General features: G+C 41.7%; 1 protein-coding gene across 2 annotated transcripts in view; it reads right to left on the bottom strand.

Moving 5' to 3' along the window:
• The window catches only part of NBAS (NBAS subunit of NRZ tethering complex), a 477,499-nt gene that overhangs the window by 99,621 nt on the left and 359,272 nt on the right, over nucleotides 1–18,606 (bottom strand). For both annotated transcript variants that reach the window (XM_075201412.1, XM_075201413.1), the window contains exon 48: nucleotides 3,618–3,813. In XM_075201412.1, the coding sequence (XP_075057513.1) occupies nucleotides 3,618–3,813 (196 nt within the window). The remainder of the gene's footprint in view (nucleotides 1–3,617; nucleotides 3,814–18,606) is intronic.

Here is an 18,606-nt window from a genome sequence, read left to right as displayed (position 1 = left end):
TTCATGGATTACCTTGCTTCTTATTTGGGCCAATCACATTGTTGACTTGATGTTAAAGCACAATAGTGTACAGGAGTCCTGTGATATTATCCATTATTTATTGACCACTGGAATATTCAGCAGAGATGTACAATCAGGGAGATCAAATTGAATTTATTTGACTTACAGTACTGTAGTAGCCAATGATACAAAAGGTGAAAGGGCCCTGTAAGGCAAATCTTATGTTCAGTCTAAAGAGGACGAGGGAAATTAAACAAAAGGCAGCACGGTGGCTTAGTGGTTAGCACTTCTGCCTTACAGCACTGGGGTCATGAGCTTGATTCCTGATCATGGCCTTATCTGTGTGGAGTCTGTATGTTCTCCCCGTGTTTGCATGAGTTTCCTCCGGGTGCTCCAGTTTCCTCCCACACTCCAAAAACATACTGGTAGGTTAATTGGCTGCTATCAGAATTGACCCTAGTCTGTATGTACGTTAGGGAATTTAGACTGTAAGCTCCAATGGAGCAGGGACTGATGTGAGTGAGTTCTTTGTACAGCGCTGCAGAATTACTGGCGCTATATAAATAACTGATGATGATGAAGTGCTGGGATGCACACGCGAGGTGTCTCAGGAACGTCCAAGGAGACACCTCACGCCGCGATTATGGCTGGAATAGACACGTCACTATAAAGATAAATGAGCGGAAATTCCTACCATAATCGCCGGCAATAAGCACAGCCCAGCCGGACATTGCGTTGATGTCCACGCGCCACATTGATTCTCCCCTATGACTGCCTGCATGGGGTAGTGAATTCCAACAAACAGCTGCACAACTACCTGTGTTCTAAATAAAAATAACTGCTAGACTGAAGCCAGCGTCACTCATAAATGCAACACATTACTAGCATGCCACGCTTATTGCCCACCTAATTCCTATACATATGCAAAATAGTGGGCATTTTTGACACTTTGCGGAGCTATTAGAGGAATTTATAAACAACTACATTAAAAAAAACAAGCAGGTGAATTACATTGCAACTTAGGGATAGATTCTAGAACGTACTGAAATGACAGCTAGAATCTGATTGGTTGGGCAACAACTCCACTTTTCCTTTTTAGAAGGTTTGAGAAATCTACCCCACAGTAAATGTACATAGAAATCAGTTGTGAGGTACGCCATGCCACGTCTCTTTATACAATTAATAAAAATTCTTTCTTGACGGTAAAATAAGACAAAAATATAGGTTTTGTTTGTCTAATAATATTGAATTTCAAATATTTTCTCAGAAGTTTCGACATAGCTAAAATACCAAGAGCATAAAACTGTCAAGCAATAAACCAAACTGCCAAAGTCTCCACAATATTTATTTATATCAATCTTTGTTTCTTCCAGGCAAAAGATTTTGCAAAGACTCCGACACAAAAGTTTCTCACAAATGGTTTTCTTTCTTGTGTGAAATACCGGTAATTTAGCAGAATGCAACCTACAATTTTGGACCGAAAAGTGAAAACGTCCCTTCCAATCTTAATTATAGACCTACCTTAAATGTACAAAAGTAATCTGCTCCTTAATACGGAAGTTTACGTAAGAAAGTCAGACCATTAACTACTCAGAACAGTCCCTAAAAATTGGAATTAAAAGCCAAGAAGAGCAACTCAATACCTACTTCAATAATAATAGTTCTTTTATGTTCCATCGAATAGATGTTCTGTGTAAAATCAAGTATAATGGTCAGGAACCATATAACCGCATAATAGCACTTTTATATTTTGTATATTATATATTACCAAAATAACAATGAATCACAACATCCAAGTATAAGGGATACGTTGGATCTGTAGCTAGCTGATCAACAACAGCAGATGAGAAACAATGGAACAGTGTGGAATCACCGAGACTCCCAAAATACTGCGTTTGTGTATAACCCACGGACTGATTACACAATAGGCTACTCTACAGCCTAGGACATGAGGCTTTTGGAGGGGTGGCAACATTTTGTCAGGGAATTAAATTAATTTAAACTATAAGAGAGTAGTTGTTCTCCAAAGTAAAAATAAAACACGAATGAAAAATGTAGTACGGTTTTAATCTTGACGTATTCCCGTAGTAAAGGCTGAGGACAATGAGTCATACTTGGGCGGGTGATTGAGGATAAGCGAGTAGTAGAGATAAAGATGGCGACAGGGGCCGGCGTGACATCCCCCCCCCCTCCACTCCCCCTCAGTAGCGCTCGATCATGGGGCCGTTCTGCTATATAATGCTGATTTTAATGAAAACGAAATAAGTGGCAAAGATGTTTGTGACCCTTTTAAAAAGCCAAGTGGTGCGGAGTTTCAGTAACAGAGAAAACAACCATTGGTAGGGGAAAGATGAATGATGGAAGATGGATTTCAAATTAAGGACCAGCTTGTTTTTATCTACCACGTATTAGAATGGCGTGGAAGGCAAGGAAGGTGGAAGGCAAGGAAGGTGGAAGGCAAGGAAGGAGGAAGGCAAGGAAGGAGGAAGGCAAGGAAGGAGGAAGGCAAGGAAGGAGGAAGGCAAGGAAGGAGGAAGGCAAGGAAGGTGGAAGGCAAGGAAGGAGGAAGGCAAGGAAGGTGGAAGGCAAGGAAGGAGGAAGGCAAGGAAGGAGGAAGGCAAGGAAGGCAAGGAAGGAGGAAGGCAAGGAAGGAGGAAGGCAAGGAAGGAGGAAGGCAAGGAAGGTGGAAGGCAAGGAAGGTGGAAGGCAAGGAAGGTGGAAGGCAAGGAAGGTGGAAGGCAAGGAAGGAGGAAGGCAAGGAAGGAGGAAGGCAAGGAAGGTGGAAGGCAAGGAAGGAGGAAGGCAAGGAAGGAGGAAGGCAAGGAAGGTGGAAGGCAAGGAAGGTGGAAGGCAAGGAAGGTGGAAGGCAAGGAAGGTGGAAGGCAAGGAAGGAGGAAGGCAAGGAAGGTGGAAGGCAAGGAAGGTGGAAGGCAAGGAAGGAGGAAGGCAAGGAAGGAGGAAGGCAAGGAAGGAGGAAGGCAAGGAAGGAGGAAGGCAAGGAAGGAGGAAGGCAAGGAAGGAGGAAGGCAAGGAAGGAGGAAGGCAAGGAAGGTGGAAGGCAAGGAAGGAGGAAGGCAAGGAAGGTGGAAGGCAAGGAAGGAGGAAGGCAAGGAAGGTGGAAGGCAAGGAAGGTGGAAGGCAAGGAAGGAGGAAGGCAAGGATGGAGGAAGGCAAGGAAGGAGGAAGGCAGGCGATACGGGCGTATTAGCCAATGGCGGCCTAAACCTGTAATCAGGCCCTGGTACAACTCCTCTGTATACATTTATTGTTAGCATCACTTGTTTGTCTGATCCATCTACCTTACTCGCCTGGTTCTAGGAAATCAGCTCCACCCATTTGTCCCTTTTGAAAATGGTTTAATGAATCACTGCAGAAGCCCATTAGATCTAAAATAAAACCCCATTCCACACCGCAGACTTGTAGTTCAAAAATGCTGCCACTATTTGAGATTGAAGTGCACTGTGTCCGTGGAGAAGGTGTGGAGAAGTTATTACTTCCTCTAATACATAATAGTAAACATATTGATAAGGCATCTCAAGAAGAAAGGATACCCCCCTCCTCAACGTAATAAAACAAATAAATCATACATGAAATAATAATTAAGAAGTACATATTACCTTTTTGTCTGGCCATGATGCTCTCAGAACAGCCTGCGTCCTGAAAAACACGAGCAGCTTGTTGTCTTCATCGCTCAGATGAAAGGCCTGCTCCATGATCTGCAGGACGTCGATTCTGGGTTTCACTGGCAGAGAGTCATCACCACAGAATGGCCGCAACCACGCCAAAAGGTCATCAGAGGAGACGAGCGTCTCTCTACAAGTGGAAGAGACAACTGTAAGAAGTGCTGCAAGAAAATAAAACCTCCAGAGGTGTAACTATAAATTCCTGGACATGGAGTTTTGTCATTATGCCCCTTTCTAGAAAATTTAGGAAACGCCCCTTAATACAAAGCATGGCACGTTAACCAAGGCTAAGTCAACTATGGTAAAATATAAAATGGGTAAAAGTATTAAACAGTTTTCAATCTGGAGAAATAAACAAACATTCTCAGAATTGTACCCACCATTGTACAATCATATTGCCAGCTCTATTGTCAATCACATTGCACAATGTGATATTATGTCTCCTTTTTAACTGGTCTTATCTACCCTCCGCGCTCCTACCGCCCGTCTAACCTCTGAAAACACTTCTTTGTCTTCTAAATATCATATAAATGCTGTTTACACATTCTAAGTAGTCACATTTATCTGCAGACGGAAGGTGCTATGTGGATTACAGTAAAAAGGACAATGACTTCACACGTGTATCCCATAGCAACCTTTCATCAAGTATAGGTCACATTAACCTTGACCCGAGCAATCTCAGCACTGTACATCGACTTGAAGGGCTGGAGCACACAGGCATATATTTTAATACACATTTATTCATTTGACTTAAAACAGAACATGATGTAAAGATAATTTGTCCCCTATAAAGAACTAGGAGGAGGGGGTCAGCGTCTCCTGTACTGTGTGGGTTAACAGGTATAATTCACAGTTCCATTGGTCAAAACAGGAAGTTTATTGGGTTTTAATTAGTGTTAAAAACAAATTAAGTGTATCACTATACAACACACAAAAGCAGCTTTATATACATTCAATAAATCAGAAGTGCTTGCATTACACTTGAGTTTTTTATCCACTTAAGGTATTACACAAGCTACTATTCGCAATATCAGTTTATTCTACAAAATGCAGGTTACATGCATGTAGAATCTATATTTAAAAAAAATCCAAGTTAGACATTTGAAATGCTATTCTTTTCACATGAGCACATATTTAATTATGAAATACAGGAAAAATACAGTTCACATTGTCCATTCATTCACGTTGTAATCCGTCTATAATCTGTTATTTTCTGCTGCACAACTTTGTTGAAAAGCCTTTATATGTTGACAATGACAAATATATGCTGCATAGGCTATAACCAGTGCATTCTGTGAGCAAACATCATGAAGAGTGAATTCTGCAAAGAATCTCGTGGGTCACTGTAAAGTGTAGCTTGTATGACAGATGTTACACTTCAGTGAGTGTAAGAGTCTCTGGAGGAAATAGACCTATTCAACTAGAATTCCATAAAGGCTACAACAATGAAACACTGTCCTACACTGCATCCTTCTTCTATACCTGCCCTTGAGTTACTTGATTAGCTTTCAAGAAATACTTTTTCTGGGATCAGGCACAAGTTTAATGTTCGTGGCAGTGTGACCATCCAGTCTAAGTTCTAATGTCCGCCAAACAATGACAGTGAGCATTGTGTGTGTGTCTGACACAATGTGCCAGAAGAAAGAGAGACTCTGGATATGAGCACAGTATTGTATCAGATGCAGCAACTGGGAACACGATTACAATGGGAACTGCACAGCCAAGTAGACAGAAACATCCAAAAGTGCTGGAAGGGTGATATACGCTACAAATACACAGCACTTGGGCACCTTACTGAACTCTGTTATGTAGACAGTGCAGCTTTAAGATCCTTTTGGTTTTAAAATATTTAAACTTCTAAGTAGAGATTTGTACTTGCAAATATTGTAGTTAATGTAGGTTTTATACTGTATCTCTTTAATGTTATATGCACTGGAACCGCCAAAGATATCTTTACTTAATGTGTCTATCACAGGGGACTACATATCCTAGACCAGTAATGGGCAATATGCGGCCCTCCAAGTCTTCACCTGTGGCCCCCAGCTCCATCCTGCTTTATAGTTGGTTGCTAACAAATTGACCCTAATCTGTCTGTCTCTGTCTCTCTCTGTCTGTGTGTGTGTATATTAGGGAATTTAGACTGTAAGCCCCAATGGGGCAGGGACTGATGTGAGTGAGTTCTCTGTACAGCGCTGCGGAATTAGTGGCGCTATATAAATAAATGGTGATGATGATGATAGTCAGATTTGTCTGTTACAGCTTGTAACACTTGTTTAATGTCTGCTGATGTTATTACAGATAGATGTCTATTTCTTTGATGAAATATTATTGTTTTAACTTATTATTGACATTAACAAGGAGATTAGGGCCGCCGATGTGGTGTGTATACATCGCGCTGCGCACATGGCCAACAAATATGGTAGAAACCTCCGCTATTTTTCCCTTGTACCTCTATGGGGTTCGAGAAAAAATGAGCGGAGACTTCGGTCAAATCTCCACCATGTGAATGTTGCCGGAGACATCTAATTCAATCTCCCCCTAAGGGTCAGTAATAAGATAAAACAGACAATTTAAAGGTTAGAGGGCAGTCCATGAAGTGTATCAGGTTGCCCATTACAATTCTAAACTCTCTCTACATAGGAGATGAGCAGTTAAAGGCACGCAATGGTCTCCTTTCTGGCTGCTCTCTGTCATATTAGACCATCTGGGCCTGCCATGGCACAGAGTGAGGTCATATCGCACCTACAATGACATAACTCCACAGTGCACTGTATAAGAGACTTGTCATGCATCAATAAGACTGACAGGAGGTCTATGGAGGGAGAATATGAGATTAGGAGACTGAGGCAAACTCTGCAACCTGACCTATTAGCAACTTAGAGAAGTCACACAAAGTGATATAACAAACATTTCTCCTACATTTAAATACAATCTAAGATGTGCATTACATTGCTATAAAGTGGACTAGAAACTATTGTGATTATAAATGACTTGACAGTTGTGACGAAATGTAGTATATCTAATGACTGATTGTATTTTCTGTTGAATTTATATATAAAACACTCTGAATATTTTATGTAACTTTTCCAAGTGCATTTTGTTAACTGACCTGAGTCTGACCTAGGCAAATGTCAATGGTCTTGTGATAAAGCCAGACCAGGGAAAAATAGGATCTTGGGGGAGATTGAAGCCCAAAGTTGTAAACTACTTAAGCAGAAGACCAGAGGTGAGAATTCCAGGTCCTGTGAAAATGCTAGGTCTCAGGACATCCATAATTTACTTTGAAGCCCTGTGTCATTTTGGGCATCCATCTAACTTAGGTGAAAATTAAAATTCCTAAGGTGGGGGTGAAGAGCCTATTATACCCCATTCATACTGCACCAAAATCCCGGGTTTTTGCCGGGGCGAGCTCAAACGACCCGGGTCTTGGTGCAGTATGAATGGTACAAGTCAAAAATCCCGGGTCTAAAAACCCGGGATTTATCGAGGGGTAATTCCCGGGTCGGACCCGGGTTGCCTGCACTATGAATGGTGCAACTCGGGTTTTTCAACCCGGGTTGCACAGAAAACAAGCTGATTGGCTGTCTGCCTGTCTCTGGAGGATGATGTCATCGGTGGGAGCCTGTGAAAGATTCGAGAAGGAGTTTAGGAGAAATGGTGGAGTGCAGATCAAGCTGAAGCAGAATCGGAGTTTGTTGGAGAAAATTGCTTTTATTTCACTGAAAAAGTGTGTGCGTCAAAAAACCAGTCACCTTTCAATGACATCACCATTTTTCAGCCAATGAAAACTGCTCTAGTGATGACTCCCACAAATTGCCAGGGCACAGACTTGTGCAGTATGAATGGGGTCAACCCGGGAAATTCCCGGGTCCGAGGTGCAGTATGAATGGTGTTTCTGCGCTGGGACGCTCATAGCCCCGGCAAAAACCCGGCTTGAAAAACCCGGGATATTGCCGGGTCGGCAGTATGAAAGCGGTATTAGAAGGGTTTAAAATCTTCTGCCTTAGACAATAATGTTGTGCATTTTATGAGGGGTCTATCAAGACTGAAATGTCCCATACTTTTCTTTGTGTTCCCTCACACACAGCAAGAAAACCTTGTAAGTAGTACTCTGATTTTATTTCCGATTTTATTTTTTTAAACTAATGTGCAACCCAATGTATGTCTGTTTATTACCTTTTTGTAAATAAGCCTTGTAAATATTTTTCATATTAAACATATTTAATCTAGCGTATTTCTCCGTGATTCTCTATGAACTTACGACGCCCAGGGAGGATCATGCTACAGGTGTATGTGATTTAAGTGTGAAACATTAAAAAGTGATTCTGGTGAACGTAAGGACACCATAATAAATCCTTTGTGGTGGCAGAAAAGGTGTATTCATTGTTAATTAACTAAGGTAACACCAGTCACGGCCAGCTGTTCCTATTGCTGTATCTGAGACTGGCTGGGTGTTCGTTGCAACAGTGTATAAAGTATGTAACTCGCTATATATCCTATGCAGGCAGAACATGTATTACTATTGCCTCAGCATGCTCCAGGAGGAATTAAGGCAAACAAGAATCTTATTCAAATGCCATATTATCATAATTCGATTTAATCTTACAGGATGATACATTTATGTAGCCTACAGACAGAGAGGCAGAAAGTAATATCCCTATATTTAACATAATGTGACATGTACGGAAATAAAAGCACTCAAGCGATGATAGATCTTACAGTCATCATTAATTCATGATGCCCTCACAAGTAATCCAGGTTATTTCTGCACATTATATGGTCAGAGTACTGACCTTTACAAGGGACAAATCAGATCTGAATCTCGGCATCTGTAAACTGGTCCATAATTCTTCACATATTAAACCAATCCGCTAAATAGTAACTCAATTACTATATATATATATATATATATATATATATATATATATATAAATATATATAAGTATACACATATTGAATATATATATATATATATATATATATATATACACATACATACACACACATATATATCTATATCACACACATATTGAATATCCCTCAGATCTACAAGCGATATAACTAAGATACATTTTAGTAAAACATACGTAAAGAAGTCACATATGTTTTTCTATTAGCGGCAGTGACCATTTAGAACATATGACCCATTCCCTGGGTAGTGGCTGATATACACTCTGCTAAAGGAAAGCAGGGTGGCCACAGTGACTAGAGATGTAGGACTGGTCAAAGGTGGGATCAAGTGGTAAGAGTTGTGTTGGGAAATAAACCTTTTTTTAACCATATTTGCAAATGTCCTTTTGAAAATACGTTCCTATCCCTCCCCCCCCCTTCTTGTACCTGCATAACAGGATCCTTCCATTCTAAACATAATTACCACGGAGACGTCTGAATGGCTTTTACATGGCTGAGATAAAGCGGTGGTATGAAGAGGGGGGAGATAAAACACCCTTCTCAATATATGTGGTCCGTGTTAGGGTCAGCAGAGGGTCCAAAAAAAGGGCCCTTCCTATACAGGTATGGAGAACTGGAAGTCTGTATTTTAAAAGGGATACTTTAGGCATGGGACAAATTTGTGGATCACTCAGCTGAATGTGCTAATTTTAACAGAAAATATACCTGATACAGTTATGTCCCATGTCCTCTCCTTCCACCGTTATCACTCAAGAGAAGGAGAACATAACTGCAGGGATACCCTGCACTGCTACAACATAAATATAGCTCGGAGTCAATTGTGAATGCCTTCTAAAGGATGGCATTAGCTGCTGTTATCACTGCGTTACTGCTGGCAAGAGGGTGCACATCACCGTGTATGCACAATAAACACAGTCGGTGAGAGAACCCAGAAGTTAAGTCTTTCGCTGCTGCGTTCATGTATCCGATTGTTGTGTAATCTTAAACGGAACAGCCAATTCTCAGAGACGCTGTCCCGGCGTGAGCAAACTGACCAGGTATATCTTCTCTTATCACTGTAAATAGCATCGATAACAAATGATAGTTGACAGGCTATTTCTGTGATCACTGTTTGGGATGGTGACAAAGTTAACTCCGTACAACGCAGAGCCCCATGTAACTTTGGTGGTCATTCATTATATAATCATAAAATAGAACACTATTAATTGCTACTGTAAATTATTGCAGATATTAGAACCCAACTCAGAGTTCTGTGACCTATAACATCATGGATTTTTCTAGTCACCGTACTCATCGGTGATTTCTAATATCATTATAATTTATTGCACAAAATTCAAGGAGTTCCATATAAAGTCTGAGATAAAGGGTACTGCCATTTGGAGATGTAAAGATGAACAGCTTTCAATGTTGTTTTGTAAGTAATCCCTGTTCTATTAAATCCGACTCGATGAATCATTAACACTATCCCATGGGCATCAAGCTCACAAATATCACTTCTGTGATGACAGCAAGATGACAACGTTTAACACTTGAAAAACACAAGCTGGTTGGGGAACCAAACCACCATCTGGATGTGAGAAGCAACACGGTGTGTGATATATCATTACACCAATGCTCATAGAAAATACAACAGGGACTGTATCAAGTATATGTTGTTCATATTGTATCATAAGGAAAATGGATAGTCTGCGGAGATAGATATATATAAATAATACTCAGAAACGTAGACTGTTGTAGCAAATGTTTTACTGGAGTAACAAAAGACTATGGAACAAATCATGTATCTATACTTGTTAAGATGGAACACACTATCACCAAAGAGAAATATAGAACCAATGTGCACATGTGGTCTATTATAGTTTATCATGAATTCTAGGCTCCTTTGGCCAGGGCCTTAAAAAAAATTAATATTTACTGCAGCAGATAACTATTTAATGAATTATTTTTTCAGTTTCTCTCCTGGGATGGCATGGGCAGGAGATACCGCAGTGGCGATAACCTCTTACATGTTTTCTCCACCAATAGGGATTTTAGCGCCAAGTCTTGACAAACATGTCATTGTACAGTGCTCCCAATTTCATAAGCCTTCTAAAAACAACAAACAGGCCATCCTGGTACTTCTGTGATCACAAGGAGAGGGTAAAATCTGAGCAGCAGCAAATCCTTATGGTACATCAGGGTCACAGCGGCACCCACACTGCACCTGGGCCCCGATGCCGCTCCCCCACTGCACCTGGGCCCAGATGCCACTGCTGCACCCCCACTGCAACTGGGCCCCGATGCCGCTGTTGCTCCCCCACTGCACCTGGGCCCAGATGCCGCTGCTGATCCCCCACTACACCTGGGCCCAGATGCCGATGCTGCTCCCCCACTGCACCTGGGCCCTGATGACGCTGCTGCTCCCCCACTGCACCTGGGCCCTGATGACGCTGTTGCTCCCCCACTGCACCTGGGCCCAGATGCCGCTGCTGATCCCCCACTACACCTGGGCCCAGATGCCGCTGTTGCTCCCCCACTGCACCTGGGCCCAGATGCCGCTGCTGATCCCCCACTACACCTGGGCCCAGATGCCGCTGCTGCTCCCCCACTGCATCTGGGCCCTGATGACGCTGCTGCTCCCTCACTGCACATGGGCCCCGATGACGCTGCTGCTCCCCCACTGCACATGGGCTCCGATGCCGCTGCTGCTCCCCCACTGCACATGGGCCTCGATGCCGCTGCTGCTCCCCCACTGTACCTGATGCCGCTGCTGCTCTCCCACTGCACCTGGGTCCTGATGCTGCTGCTCCCCCACTGCACCTGGGCCCGATGCCGCTGCTGCTCTCCCAATGCACCTGGGCTCCGATGCCGTTGCTACACCTATTGCTATGCCACTACTGTGAGGCCAATTGGCAGGGGAATGATAGCAGCTCAGTCTGCAGGATGGTCACGAAGAACGTGGTGTGGGTAGTTAAAAGTGATGAGAGACAGCGTATTGCCACCTTTAGGCATTGGCCTACTCTGCCTTCTTGCAAATCTGGACCTGGGTTTGAGTGAGAAATATACATAGCTCCCAACATTACAAAATAAAAATTGCAACAAGTCAGACCCCTAAATCACTGTGAATACACCCCCATTCTATCAGGCATCTCAGAAAATCAGAATTGCCCCACCTGAAACAGGGTATGTGTATATATTGGAACTTGTTACAGCAAATAGGGCTAAAACACTACGGGCCTGAGCCATAATGGAAAGTAAGGCAAAAAAAAGGAGTAAATAATCTCCTGGACAAAACCATGTTACAATGCAAGGGGTGCAAATTAGTTTATTATTCTGCACATAAGTTAAACACACAGACTGTTTTTTCATGTAGCACAAAAATACTTGATAGTTTAATTTTTAGACTAAAATTTAAAGTTGATCTAGTGTCCCCACATTGTAACTTGACCTCCCCCTCCAATACAACATGGATTTGCCCAGGTGCAAAGATATTTCTTTTTTATGCTTTGCTCTCTTTAATGACTCAGACCCTACATGTGTATATGAAGGTGAGAGATGGCATTTTATTCAAGCTCGGGTTACATAGTCTTGTATCATTGGGCATCTTATTCTGAGCTGCTCCATGTATTCCCCCTATGAGCCAGAGCTCTACATGGTAATAAGTAGGGGCAAGAACAGCCAGAGGTGTTCCTGTGGTGGCACCAGAAATGGCATCTTTCTCATCCCTTATACTAACTACTATAACGTTTGTATATGAGTTGTGCACATGTTAAATGATAAATACTGTATATCCCAGTCCTACCCCAATCACACCCCACAGCAGAACGGATTGACCGTCGCTGTCCCAGCTATAATCATATATTTACACTAAAAGAGAATGTAAAAATCCAGCGTGGAACGGCATTCAGCGACATGACAAGATAAAGTGGCTGTATCATCGGTACTTCGCACCTCTGCGGAGCGGCCTGTTCTTCTCAATTTGGACAAAAGTTTGCTCATCTCCAGTGAAGACAACTAACTCCCTTAATTTTGCTGCCCTCCAAACTCACTGCCTGAAGTACTTGTCTTGGCCTCATTACAGGGACACCCTCTAACAACAGAAACAAGTGCAATTAAGCACAGTTTCACAGTATGTCTGCAGCCATTTTATATTGCTAAATTGTATTCTACATCTATTGTTTATACGGATGCCAAATGTGTGTACATACTTAGTGACACAATGTGAGGGGTTTATTTTGGCTTTATGTCACATTCTTTTCTTACATACAAAAACAAAGTTAACGTTAGAGCATGTTAATGCATAATACTATGGACAGTGTCCCGAGAATCTGACTAGATCTAGATGTCAGTGACATTCAAGCTAATGTTAGAGCATGTTAATGCATAATACTATGGACAGTGTCCCGAGAATCTGACTAGATCTAGATGTCAGTGACATTCAAGCTAATGTTAGAGCATGTTAATGCATAATACTATGGACAGTGTCCCGAGAATCTGACTAGATCTAGATGTCAGTGACATTCAAGCTAATGTTAGAGCATGTTAATGCATAATACTATGGACAGTGTCCCGAGAATCTGACTAGATCTAGATGTCAGTGACATTCAAGCTAATGTTAGAGCATGTTAATGCATAATACTATGGACAGTGTCCCGAGAATCTGACTAGATCTAGATGTCAGTGACATTCAAGCTAATGTTAGAGCATGTTAATGCATAATACTATGGACAGTGTCCCGAGAATCTGACTAGATCTAGATGTCAGTGACATTCAAGCTAATGTTAGAGCATGTTAATGCATAATACTATGGTCAGTGTCCTGAGAATCTGACTAGATATAGATGTCAGTGACATTCAAGCTAATGTTAGAGCATGTTAATGCATAATACTATGGGCAGTGTCCCGAGAATCTGACTAGATATAGATGTCAGTGACATTCAAGCTAATGTTAGAGCATGTTAATGCATAATACTATGGTCAGTGTCCTGAGAATCTGACTAGATATAGATGTCAGTGACATTCAAGCTAATGTTAGAGCATGTTAATGCATAATACTATGGGCAGTATCCAGGGAATCTCACCAGATCTAGATGTCAGTGACATCTAAGCTAATGTTAGAGCATGCTAATGCATCATACTATGGGCAGTGTCCTGAGAATGCCACTAGACCCAGAGGGTATCCTCCTCTATGGAAATGATCACAGCCACCAGCTACTATTTATAGTTCCCAGATGTACAGCTTGGATCCTGCATTGCCCAAATGTAACCATGACATTAATGTACTTCACAGGATATCAGGGTGTACATTTACAGCCTGGTGTGGGAAAGTGTTAATATACAAAATAATTGATTTAAGAACAATTATGGCCTTAATTAACAGGGTGTCGTAACTGCACTCTGCCCACCTAGAGCCAGACTTATTCATAATGCAGCATATATAGCAAGGTAAACTCTTTTAGCAGCTCAAATTCTCCGCAGGCATATATTATTTTTTGAACTTTTTTTTTTTCCCGTTATTTTAATAATGTGTTGATTGTGTGATATAGACTTTCTGCACACCAAATCAATGGTGTCTGTTTATTTGATGTGTTTAGAAAATGTTTGCTTCACAAACTGCAGACTCTCGCCATAGCTGATGATGTTTGCCAGCCAAGCAATTTTTCAATACCCTAAAAGTACAAAATAATCTCCATTTTAATGAGGAACAACACAACACAGACAATAGATAAAGGTGAGCATGAAATGTCAACTACCTGTATATAATTTAAACAATGACATTTCAAGATTTCCCATTTTTAAAGGTGGTGAGCGAGAAATCAAATGGAAATATGGCTAAATCCAATTTTAATTATTTATTGGATATTTAGGCAGATATAAACAGATGCCTGCTGTTTTCTAAATTAAAGCGTACGCACACTCAACTCACAGTGGACGCTGCAAGTTTTGTGTTTAACCAGTGCCCATGAAAATGCAGCCTATCTATTGACTAGGATCCAGTGACGAGACATGAGGCACATCACTGAGACATGAGGCTCATCACTGAGACATGAGGCGCATCACTGAGACATGAGGCGCATCACTGAGACATGAGGCGCATCACTGAGACATGAGGCGCATCACTGAGACATGAGGCGCATCACTGAGACATGAGGCGCATCACTGAGACATGAGGCGCATCACTGAGACATGAGGCGCATCACTGAGACATGAGGCGCATCACTGAGACATGAGGCACATCACTGAGACATGAGGCACATCACTGAGACATGAGGTCTCATTGACAGTAATGTTCCTAGTGAGTTGATATTCTGAATACTGGTTCAGTGGTTCAATTTATAGCTCAACAGTACATTTATTTAAATTAACATTCTGAATTAATAGATTCAGAATTCCTAGAACACCTTGGTTGTATCATTATAGCAAAAACACGTACATGCACTAATATGTATAGACTAATATAATAATCCATAAACTACAAGACTTGTATAATGTAAGCAGATCAAATTGTGCTACCATATTGCAATAACCTGTATATAATCTGGTCAAAATAAATATAGATGGGAGACTATAGTGAGGCAGAATGATAGTGGTAGATTACACCGAAGTATAACTCCACCTAAGTTTTACTTATCTTCGCTGTGGGGCTCTTCTAAAACGATGCATCATTGCACTCCTTTCTATTAAGGCTACCAAGGTGGGTCTGTTGTACGCACACAGCAGCATTATTGATGCACCTTCCCATCCTCATATTCCAAGCTCACAGACAGAGCATCGACTGCTTGCCTAAGGAAAGCAGTAATATAAAGAGAGGAGTACAGTTCTAGACTGTTGCAGGGGCGTAGGGGGATGGTAAATAGTACTCTATATTTTACAATATGTAGGTGAAGTACAACCAAACCTGAGTATGTAGTAGAATTATTCTGTAAGATCACTTGGTGTGGTATGAGTCCCACACCTGCTCCCAGCATCACTAGTTATGGAGTATGTACCTGTACACACAATTAGGACTGTAAAAGGGAAAACCGTAAGGACCAGGCATGTTAATAAACTCATTTTTAGAACATGATCATATCATGTGTTATCTGACAGATTTAACTGCAGGACTAGCTGCTGCCTGGTTCTGTGAGATCCAGGAAAGACTGTTGACTGGGGCCAAAGTTGGAATTGATTGGCCACTACAGGAAAAAGGGAACTGTGTGAGGCAGCAGTTTCATCGTACATAAAAATATAGGGAATAAAAAATATTTAGATTTCATTAATGCAAAATTATGAATGAGTTTCTTGTTGGCTGACCTAATGTTTAAGGTTACATAACGTACGCCATTATGTAAAATTAATCCAAATAATTAAGCCCCATGAACATACAGTAAAACAATAATGAAATTCTAACTAATTATAAAAAGCAGATATTCTGTCCAGATCGTCGGCACCCGCCCCAGTGTGGCAAGTCTGAGCCTCTACGTAGGATCGTCTACAGGACCCTTCACCGATCAGTAAATATATTTCATACGTTTGAGAGACTTTAGGCATTAAATATGACTTACATAGATGTTTATCTTTCTGCCTCAGGACCTTTGTTACTGCTTCTTTGCTTAAAAACTTGTATTGGTTAGAGTGTGCCCCTTCGTAGATTTTTACTTACGTTACTAGACAAATAGGGGCACAGTCTCGGAGACGTACCTTCATATTTTGATATTGTTGTTACCATTTAGCTTTTTATATATTGCATTGTTTGATGATTTCCTTGCACCATCATTCCTTAGGTTACACGATTATTTACTTGTTATTAAACACTGTTTGTTTATCTTAGATGTACTCCTCTTGTACTTATATTTCTATTGCAGGAAACTCATTTTATAGCCCTTCATCCATCTTTAGCTTCTAAACTTTACCCTTATGTCTATAACTCCCCAGCTGGAGCCAAGCATAGGGGCACAGCATTATTGATCCATCACAGAGTCACTAACTATTGCCAATGTAACTTCGGATGTACATGGCAGATATATTATACTTAATGGTTCTCTGAACCAAGCTCTTATGACACTAGCATCGGTTTACGACCCCAATATGCGCCAGAGTGTCTTCTAAACTGATTTCTTAGACGCATAACTCAGTCCCCTAGAGGCATGACCATTATAGGTGAGACTTTAATACCATTCTAGAGCGCCGATATTGTGAGTCCAATTAAACTTACATAATCTATATGATGCGTGGCGGGTTTTATATCCCAACATCCAGAGCTTACGCCCATTACCCAGCACCACACTACTCAAAGATTAATTTTTTATTCACCAATTAACAACGCAAAAACTTGGAGGGATCCAGATCTTCCTAGTGTCCTGGACCGACCACGTAGCAGTTGAGGTAGTGTTGAACGTATCCCACCTACCTTGTGAACGCTCCAAGTGGCGCCTCAATGAATCCCCTTTACTCTAATGAGACATCATTGAGCTAACACATGCGCTATCGAAACATGTAACGCGTTCTCTCTTGCCACCTACCTAAACTAACAAGGGCACAACTGGTGTCCCTTAATAAGGACATAAAATCTGAAGAGATTACAGACGCCATTAAATCTCAGCCCCGGTTCCAGAAGAATTCACTCCGATCTATTATGAAAAGTTTACTGGATCTCTGGCCCCATGCGTGTCAGACTATTTAACTCTATGTTAGCAGGGGGTAAGTTTGATAGGGCCACCATTGGAGCCGGGATAGTGGTTATTCCTAAACAAGATTGAGATCCTACGGCGACGGGAAGCTACAGACCCATCTTCCATCTAAACATGGACTAAAAATTGTTTGCAAAATGTTTAGCCAATAGACTGGGAACAGTGTTACCCTCATCGGTACAACCAGACCAAGTGGGTTTTATTCTTAATAGGCAAGCCTCCGATAACACTAGAGGACATATAAACGTGATCCATAATGCAAACCGTTCAGCCCTCACTTCTCTGGTGGATGCAGAAAAAGCCTACGACAGAGTGCCATAGCTCCTCATGCAGCAGACACTCGTGAGCATGGGGATCCAGGAATCATTTAGTAGAGAGATTTCAGCCTTATATCATAACCAATCTGCTATGGTTTTAACAAATGGTTTTGTATTCACAGCTTTCTCTATTTATAACACAAAAACTCCAAGGTTGGCCTTTATCGCCTAACCCTTGGCCCCGTACAATCCCCACTATCTGTTCACGCTCCTTCCAAAACCTTTCCAGTCCCGTACTTCTAATCCCACCAACCTTATCCACTACACTCTCTTCCCTTCTCCTGTGCACTATGGAAAGCCAGATCTGTTTGTAACAAACTTACATCCATACATGAACTATTCATTCCTTCATCCTCCTTGCCATTAAAGAAACTTGGCTCACTTCCTCTGACACTACATCCCTTACAGCTCTCTCCTATGGGGGACTCTCCCTCAGCCACACTCCCAGACCTGAAAACAGACAAGGTGGTGGAGTAGGCATGCTACTATCTCCAACCTGTACCTTCCAAGTCATACCCTCTGAGCCCTCCCTCTCATTCTCTTCCTTTGAAATCCACACTATCATTGTATTTTATCCTCTCCACCTTTGTGTTGCTGTCATTTATCGCCCCCCAGGTCCAGTTTCCCAAATCCTTGACAACTTTGCGGCCTGGCTCACTTATTTCCTATCCTTTGTTCTCCCTACACTCATTCTAGGCGATTGTAACATTCCCAATGATAATCCCACTGTCTCTTCTGCCACTAAACGTCATTCATTTACTTCCTCCTTTGGTCTCTCCCACCCACTGTGATGGGCACTCCCTTCACCTTGTCTCACTGAAACAACTATTTTCTCCAATGACTGCATTGCCCTGTCCTAATCAGACTGCCTCTTTTTATATCAAAACACTCAATTCAGCCCTAGACAATGCAGCTCCAGCTACTACATATAGTCTCTGACGATCCAAACCCATGGCACAACAAACAGACCCGCTACCTGCAAAAGTGCTCCCGCACTGTAGAGCGCCACTGCGGGAAATCTCGCTCCTATCTTGATTTCCTCCACTAA

Source organism: Mixophyes fleayi, chromosome 3, assembly GCF_038048845.1.
Source record: "Mixophyes fleayi isolate aMixFle1 chromosome 3, aMixFle1.hap1, whole genome shotgun sequence".
Classification (NCBI taxonomy): Eukaryota; Metazoa; Chordata; class Amphibia; order Anura; family Limnodynastidae; genus Mixophyes; species Mixophyes fleayi.
Note: the sequence above shows the minus strand (reverse complement) of the source record. Positions and strands in the feature narration are given on the sequence as shown.